This window comes from Atta colombica, unplaced genomic scaffold, assembly GCF_001594045.1.
Source record: "Atta colombica isolate Treedump-2 unplaced genomic scaffold, Acol1.0 scaffold198, whole genome shotgun sequence".
Lineage (NCBI taxonomy): Eukaryota > Metazoa > Arthropoda > Insecta > Hymenoptera > Formicidae > Atta > Atta colombica.
Window position 1 is genome coordinate 3750293 of NW_017259291.1, and position 9312 is coordinate 3759604.

Consider the following 9312-nt stretch of genomic DNA (forward strand, 5'->3'; position numbering starts at 1 on the left):
ACGCTGCCGGTTGTAAGATTGTTACGAGATTCGCGTGTTAACAATTCATAAGAAATAATGCAAATATACGTAGAAATGATTGAAATTTAAGTACACATTCAGAAACATTTTTGCAAGCATTGGATTATGTCTTAATTCAGACACTCATAGTGTACAGTTTAGTAAGTTTACAAATATTTAACACACAACGTAAGAAGTCGGAAATATCATAGCAACAATAGTCTAACGAGTCATGCTTGCGTTATGCATTTGATTTTAATTATATATAACATATCATATAGCCGATTTATACATATATTTTTATTGGAAAGTAAGACATAGAGAAATACAATTGGGAGAATATAGGCTGCAAATTAAAATATTGATAGAATATAAGAATGTACGCCAGGCATATTTAATAAAAAAATTAAATGATTAATCAAAATTGCCAATCAGCAAAAAACGGATTAAAAATATTCTTAAATATCTTAATTGAATTCAGCAGTAAATCAAATAAAATTAATAACGGAATATATTATAAATATATCGTTGTCATATTTATTTATTAAAAATATTAAGTTTTTAGTAAATCGTGATGTATATCGTGAATGGCGTTTGTGTATATAGTTTCTAAAAATGTATCAATATGTAGTTTTATCAAGAAAAAAATCAGTTTTATTACATAAGTTATATAGAGGGTTGATTCTAGGTTGATACTTTTTCAAAGTATTCAAAGATGATGCTATTCAATTATATTTCTTTTCAAAACATATATTTCGCTATTGTATTAACTTACTTAAAATAGTTTTTATTTTTATTATGTTACGAATCATTTGACGAAGTATATACACGTAGTATATGTATGAAATTTTGAAACTATATAACTGACATCGGTTCACTATATTCATTTTTAGATCATATGCATTCTGTCCCTCTACAAGCAAGGATTTCTATGTGAAATGCGCCAATACTTGCCGCTTATATTGCCGTTAGAGCACGAGCTCCACCGTCAATTATTGGAAATGGATAATTCAGATTAGAGATTGGAAACTTACTTCCCGCAAATCTTGCAAGGGTAGTGAAGTGGGGTAGGCACGGGTAGTTGTTGCTCAGAACTAGTGTGAGTTTGTGAGTTGGTGTTGACTGTGGCGTGGCTGGTATTGCCGATTTGGGCGGTTTGGGTGCTTCCGGCCATCGTTACTGTTACACTTCCGCTAAAGCTCTGACAACACAAAGAAAACACAAAGCCAAAATAAACAACACAAACAAACGACACGGCGACGACAGATAAGTAACGCAACGGTCACACAACGCACAACATCCTCGATTCTCTTAAAATGAAGCGTGAGAAAACAGATCAGCAATCAATCTCATGCGACACTTAGGTATCTTCACACGTATCTACGCGTGTAAGATATTTGACACCGAGTACGAAATTGTTAAATAAAATTGATATCAAACAATATTTTATAAAGAAAAATTATTCTTTTATATTAAAAAGTATAATCGAGATGTAATATATATTTTAAAAAATTCTTCGTACTCGGTATACGTGAAGAAATAGGATATGCGGTGAGTAGCAGAGATAAAAATAATTTATGTGAATGTATATTTTTCTCTGAATCAGTTTGTTTTATAATATTTGTTTTATAATATTAAAATATATCAAAGCAATGTGTATTGCCTAATTGAGATTTAAAATTATTCTTAAGTTAACTTTAATTTGACTTTAAATAATTATTATCAGGAGTTAGATATGTGATTCTCGTGTATGTAATTAATTGTAAGAACAATTGTACATGAGATGTTCGTATAATAAGAAATATTATTACTTACATCTGTACAGTCGTATGCGAATAACCTCAGCTCTCCTTCACTAGTGGTCAGAGTCGCCGAATTTTCTCTTCCGCTTGATTGTAGCTAAATAGACCAAAAAATAAAGAATATATTTTCATATTCACATTTACGCGTTTATGTAATTTAATATTAGTATTGCATTGTTAAACTCAAAAGCGATTAAATAATGTTTAAGCTTACCAGTGTACGATGAAGGATCGATTTGTCTTCATTAAAGTCCATTTCCGACACGGACGCGATGGCGTCACGTAGCTCTTTGGTATCTTTGCTATCTTTAATTTCGCTCTTGATCTTCGCTTTTCCATGACAAATACGCAGACTCTTGTACTCGTCAGGACAGAGCCTCTTCCAAAGGTAGTAGAACTGCACGCATTGTTTCGCAGTCTTGGCACCGACGTCTCGCGAAATCGCGGAGAAATCCTTGTTGTACTTGAGCAGTCCCTGATAGAATGCGTCCATTTCATGTGACGTCCATCTATCGGATTCGTGGCACTCGTAACTGAGCAGAGGATGCTCCATTGGTAGAATAGGCGTTGGTCGCATCAATTTCACCATCGCTTCCTGAAACATATACGCGTTGACCGTAAATAAATATCACTATATCAATAATGGCAATTTCGTTAAAAAAATAAGGATTAAAAAGATTCAAGCAATTTCGATGTTTATATAAAATCTATTCCAAAAAATATCTTACATGAATATTCCCTTTGCACATATGCAACAGATGAAGCGCATATTCTTTGTTCCTACCACCACCTGGCACTGCGGCGCAACACGCAAACTGCAGGTACATCTCCACTGCAAGTAATCGGTGTTTGTTATATATTTCGCAATATGCTTTTTTAAAGTATTCGCGAAAGAAAAACTTACATTCAGTGTTCGTGAGCACATTGTTTATGCCGGGATCCCATAAAAGATGATCGGCTTCGGGTCCGTCGTTCCCTCTATCTCCGTCATACTCCATCGGAGGTATCATGGCTTGATACCTTGTGCCAATGTTGATTCTTGGCGGTGGACCGTCGTTTCCTTGAGAATCATCTGAGCTAAAGTCCGAGTCTCTCTCGTGTTGATGTAATCTCGCGTACAGCCCCGGACCGGGACGAGATGGATCTAGGATCGGTGGCGGTGTGTAGCTGCTGTCCCAGTGACGATCGCAAGCTTTTCGCAAACGCGATGGATAAGAATGTGAACTGCTGGTGTACTGGCCGCTATCCATGCGTGGCCTCTTCCGATAGTGTCGTATAGGGCTGCTGGCGGATAAACTGCCAGGACTGAGAAACACGTCCTCATCTAACATCTCTTGTTTAATCTGATCGATGGGTATTGGTAAATTTCCGGTGACCGTTTTATGTCTCAAGATATTGTTTTTCGTCGTGTGATTATTTTGAATAAAAAATTTAGCCGGGTTAACAATTTGTTGTTGATTAAATTGACCCGCGTTGCATTGCTGCTGATTTGTCGTTTGAACGTTTAGGCCGAGATTTACGGTCACGGGTTCGATTTTTGGTGTCGCTAAGCGGATCTCCTTCTTGAATGTCAGCGCAGGACTGAGAGAACCCGCCTGCACATACACATTCGCCTTTTGCAAACCCGCTGTCTGTATCAGTTTGACGTCACCGTTGTTGTCAACGACGATACCAGCTACGCTGCCGTTTCCAAGACCGAAGTCCATCAAGTTTTGGCTCGTAATTACTTTGTACGATTGGAACTCGAATCGTCTACGACCGGAGGCGGCAAAATCCTTCGAGGTTGAGGAAAGCAAAGGATCCTCCGAATTCGGCATCATCTGATTTTGAAGCGCATTATGCGGTGACACGGGAAAGTTCGTGCCTGTAAAGGCAACCGGTCCCGGCGACGAGACAGAGGACGGTGGCAGCGGCGACGGTGCCGATGTCGCCGACAACGGGCTTGGCAGTGGCGAATTTGGCGAACCGGACCCGTAAAGGTCCGCATCTGCCTCGGATTCACCCGGTAAGACTTCATTCAACGCTTCCTCCACAGCTGCAGCAGATGACATCGTGGTGGTGTAAAACGCCGCCGACAGCGGCGATGATACGTGCCTCACATTCTCCGGGTCTTCCTGAGGACTTAACAGCGGCAGGCTTCCAGTGAGCAAGCCTTCCTGGCTGGCCGGTGGCGTTGGATACGTAAAACTCGGGCTATCGTGTCGCGTTAAAGGCGACGGTAAGGGTGATTGAGTTGGTAACGTATGAGGACTTTCCGTGTATTGCGCGGCGTAAGTACTAAATTCGGCCAGGGAATCGGGTAACGGCGAATTCACCAATGCTTGAAGATCTGGATTGACTGTGTGCTGCGAGGAGTATCTGTCCTCCAGTGTTATATCTTGCAGCTGTTCGGTAGATTGTTCTTGCAACAGATTGGCCGTCTGAAACTGTGGCACGAATATGTACGTTGAAAATAGAAATGTTGCACTCTACACTGAAAGAAACGTACTAAATTTTAATAAATATTTGTTTAAATAGTACTAACTTAATATTTACTTTTGATAACTGAATATTTACAAAATAAAAAAATAATATTGAGATTCTATATTTGCAAAAATTTGCATTTAGTATTAAGATTCATTTTGACCAAAAAGAATTTCTATTAAAAATAGTAATTAAATTAATATTTCTCGTATCAAAAAATATATGTTTACATTTAGTAAATATTCCGATAGAATTATTTAAAAACAAATATTTATTAAAATGAATACATTTTCTTCAGTGTATTTCCCATTACGGATGGCACGAAAATATGAATTTTTATAAATAATTTCAAAATGTAATACGTTAGTACAACTCTTTTACACTTTTTATATTAGCATTCATGATGCAAATAATTTAAAAAAACAGACTTGTTTACCTGAATCGAATCCAAGTGGGTAGCGTGTAGGAGCACGCTATCAGGAACCGTTGTAACCTGTTGAAATACTTCGTCCTGCAGACTTGGGCTGAAGTAACCACCGTCTTCGGCGTATCCTGTCATCGTAAAGCTTTCCGTTACCGCAGGTTGTGCTTGTGGCTGCTGATTATTTGGTTGTTGGTTGGTCGTCGCTGATTGTACAGGCTGCTGATAAGTCAAGTGTAATCTTTGTCCCGGATCAGAGATTGTTCTCTTCACAGCTACCTTCGTACCCTACGAGTTATTAACAACACATTATGCGTATTTTTCTAAATGGATATAATTAACGACATGTCACATCGTTAATTTACGAAAAGCTTTTGATATATAATTATTCGAATCTCATTAGAATCAAATGTGCGAAAAAAAATTTGTGACATACCTTCAGAATCATGTCGGCAAGCGCTTGTGCTTGAGCTTGAGTTTTGGATGTTTCCTGCAAGTGTTTCTGTACAGTTGTGTGGCCCACGGTGACATTGGGTTGCCGGAAGTGTTCACCATCGGAAAACCGACGCACCTTTTCCCCCGCTGCCAAAGGCGGCGGAGCCGGAACCGCAAAATTCGTCTTGACGACGGTTTGCGAAACGGCATCGGCTTGCGTGGTGAAAGCGGTAGTATTCGTACGAGATTGCTGATTGCCATTCGCGTCCACTGCTAAAAACGTACATATATATTTCCTGTTGATCTAATTTGGGCATTTTTGATTGCATATATCTCTTATCTTGAAAAATTTGACAAATATCAAATAACATTAAATATACACATGGAAAGGATAATTTTGTTGAAATATCTAAAAATTTAGCTAAGTAGATATAGCTTGAAAAATAATTTTGTTGGGTTATTAAAATAATTATATCATAGGGCCTCCAAATTAATTGCTAGAATCAAACTAGATTGCTAGAGTCAAAATTTTTTGCAGCATTGTTCAGCATTGTTTGAGATTTTTACATGTATTGTAATTATTTTGATGGCATAATAAAATTATTTTCAGATCTGTTTTTAGGAAAATTTTTAGGTATTTTAGTAAAACCATTCTTTCTATGCAATTAATAGATTATTACAATTATTAAGCATTTTTACAGTTAAACTGCTTATTCGATGGTCATTATACCTTGCATAAACAGTGGAAAATATTTCGCGCTTGACGGATGAAAATGCTTTCATTGCGATCACATTTTATCTATTATTAGTTGTTGAAAGGCAGAAGCGCTTTTCTCTATAACGGCTGGCGGTAAACACACGGTGTCTCTATATAGTTTGCTCTCGTGTTTCAGGTCGAGAATAAACATCAGGCGTGAGAGGTGTCTCTGAAGACTCCGTGTTTGCGATCGCGGAAGATGGATTAGTCGGTAAGATATTTTTCCTTTTTAGTGAGAATGGCATAGTGCGTACGCGATAGTGCCTCGTGTTTCCGAGCGGAATAAATAGAAAGACGGCGCAGACGACCATGAAACGGAAAGCGGAAAAAGCAGAGGAGCTTTCCCGTATGCGTAAACGAGAGTGTATAGCGTGCTCGAAATAAAAGGAATTTTTGTCGCCCCTTTTTTCTTCTATTCGCCCTTCACCCGACAATGGCGGCCGCGAATTGGTGCTCTCTTTCAGCCGCAATGCACGCCTGTTCCGCACGTCGACGGGTTTTGTTTTCTCTTTGGTTTTACGTATATATAATTGAAGAGAGGGGAAAAAGAAATAAAGCGTAGAGAGGATTGGCTGAAGCAACAACATACGTCGTATGGCGCACCCCTACGTCGTCCGTGCAATAAAAATTTTTCGGTACGTTGTATCTCTAAAAATAACAATATTTAAATTTCAAAAAAGCGTGCGTGCTGGTACGTCATGGCATATCCTGAGAACGGTGGGTTTGCTGGAATAACTACATTTAAATTTCAAAAAGCGCTCATGCCGTTCCAGTTATAATATATTCCGTAGTCTGACGGACTGACTCAATTTTTACGAAAGCGCACGGATGACAGAGTATTATAACTGAGCAGACATGAAATACATTCAGCCGACATGCCGCACCGAAAATGTGGGGAAAAAATATTAGTGAGCTTTTCAGTGATCATAATCACTGATCAGGAATATCTGGCGACATGTAAAAGTTCGTGTCCCTTTTCCGCGTGAATATAAAAGAACGCGAATGTGATATATATTTTTTAATTAATCAAAAGTATTATCCGAAATTCATATCTTTCTATGGATTTATTTTCCGATTTTACAAATGAAAATTCAATAATTTCTAATAATTTCCAATAAATGAGGGAAAAAGCAAATGTTATATTTTATTTTCGTAAAATATCAGATATTTTATTTAATTTACTTAAGAAAAGTTAATAGAATATTTTTGCCTTATTTAAACCGAAGTAGAAGAATCGTAACTCTTCTCTTCGCACTTGGCTCCACCGTGCACCGCAATAAATATTCCACCACCGCTGAAATCGCAGCATAGTGAAAAATATATTCTATAGCGTGTACAATCGTTCATGGTAGCCGTACAACTCGACGGAAATAAATGCGTGCATATCCTGGTCGCCGCGGGGAGCAAAAGGAGGAAATGGGATTCGCCGAGTGTACAGCTGTATCACGACGAAACTTTTCCACGACGATTTCATGAATATCTGCCCTTCGTTCGGCTTCGAGCCGGCTTTTTTAATATTACTTTTTTTTACCATTATACCGTGCATCAGTCCATAATATCCTATAGTTTCATCACACGTAGCGTATATAATTAGCTGCCTCAAGTGAATTTTTGTAGAAGAGTATTATATGAGAATTTTTACATAACCAATGCTGCCATAAATATTTTTCATAAATACATATTAATTTTAATTTTGTCTCAACGCGAATCTTTATAAAATTAGAAACTTAAAAAGATAAATTTTTTCATTTATGAAACAAAGAATATCTATTCTTTAGAGCTCGTAAAAAACGCAGCGCGGATTGTCCGGTTTTATTGATCATCACGTGAAAGGCATTCGAGACTTATACATTTGCATAAACCGCAAATTCCGTGACGTACGTGTAACAGCGTATCGGCACACATTGACGCGAGACCGTGTGATATTTTTACAAATTGCCAATCATCGATCGCGGCGAGGCAAATTGTTTCCAACGAGACAGTCACGAGACTGTCTCCGGTCTATCCTATCCATACTTTGAATGGAAATTGTTGTGGTCGATGCAACAGTAGCAGCCATTCGAAAAAGCCGATAGAACAAAGCTAAGATTCGTTTGTGTTGATAATCCACAAATTTATATAATTTTTAATGTATATATATATATATATATGTATATATATATATGTATGTCTACATTAAAAATTATATAGATTTTGCGTATTAGAAATAACACGCACATTTTTTTTAAATAAATCTTTCATCAAACTAATTAAATTCTTTCCCAAAAAAAATTGATTAAATCCAATAACTTTTTGTTGTTTTTAAATCTTGAATTACTTTAGACTCGGAAAATTTTAAAATTATATTTTGCTTATTCATATTTTAAATGTAATAAATAATCTTTAATAAGAAAACGTATAATTGTTGAAAAATTGTCGAACGGATTAATAATTGAGTAATTATATTGTGTTTGTTGTTGGACATATATGTACGAAGAACGAAATGGAACTATCGAAAAACAATCGTCGTGGAATGTCACAGATCTAATTATTTGTTTGATTTATCACATGATTGTTATCAGACACACGTTCTTTGGTGCATGGGAAACATCTGATAGATAATATTTTACTGAGCGACTAGTGTGTGAGTGCGTTCCCATCAATGTTTCATTCTCTCTCGTCTACCTCCCGCCAACCCTTTGTCAAAAATGTACGCCAGCGCCGTTGCACCATCAACAACCAAACAACGCACGGTGCAACGTGCATTCCCGATGCATCGTCAGCGGTGCATCGCGACTAGCACGCTCCCGCCAGCAAATTATTTATCGATCGATCTTGTTGTGCGGCCACTTTCGAGGCTTTCAAAAAATAATGGCTGAGCCAACCAACGGCCAGGCTAAATGACTGTCAACAATTCCCGGCGTGCCGATGGAAACGACATTGTGTGTAGATAGCAGTTCCTGTTGTATGCTGATTAATAACAGCACGTGATCGAATATTCATAGAATTTTCGAGTCCATCATATGGTAGAACTCGAAAAGGAACTTGCCTGTTTACCGTACAATCGTATAATGTTGCGTGTCCAATGATCGATCTATATTACTACTTGAAATAGCACCGTTTTCTATACTTTTTGTTTATTTTTTCGCGCGTGAACGAACAATTGCACCTCCAGTTAAACATTATGCATTCTAGAAGTTGTTGATCAAGAGAAAATCATCTCGTTAAAAGTCAAATCTAGATTTACACGAAAAATGTTGCACTGCATTAATTTCACTTCTCTCGAATAAATTATATAAAATACACGGAAAGTATATGCTACTCGAATCACGTTATAAATAACGATGCGTGTTTTGCATAAGTTTTTCACTACTTCACGTATTTCGATGCAGAATTAAAAAAGTGTTTCAAATATAAATATAGATATAGTTAATTTTCAATATGATATATATATA

At 37.3% G+C, this 9312-nt stretch overlaps 1 protein-coding gene across 1 annotated transcript in view; it reads right to left on the reverse strand.

Annotated features, from left to right (window-relative positions):
* LOC108686868 overlaps positions 1 to 9312 on the reverse strand; it is a 292272-nt gene that overhangs the window by 1414 nt on the left and 281546 nt on the right. Inside the window, exons 13-19 of the mRNA XM_018192364.1 lie at positions 5123 to 5394; positions 4702 to 4974; positions 2707 to 4228; positions 2531 to 2634; positions 2017 to 2397; positions 1816 to 1899; positions 1035 to 1201 (exon numbers count right to left, since the gene is read on the reverse strand). Of these exons, the coding sequence (XP_018047853.1) occupies positions 1035 to 1201; positions 1816 to 1899; positions 2017 to 2397; positions 2531 to 2634; positions 2707 to 4228; positions 4702 to 4974; positions 5123 to 5394 (2803 nt within the window). The remainder of the gene's footprint in view (positions 1 to 1034; positions 1202 to 1815; positions 1900 to 2016; positions 2398 to 2530; positions 2635 to 2706; positions 4229 to 4701; positions 4975 to 5122; positions 5395 to 9312) is intronic.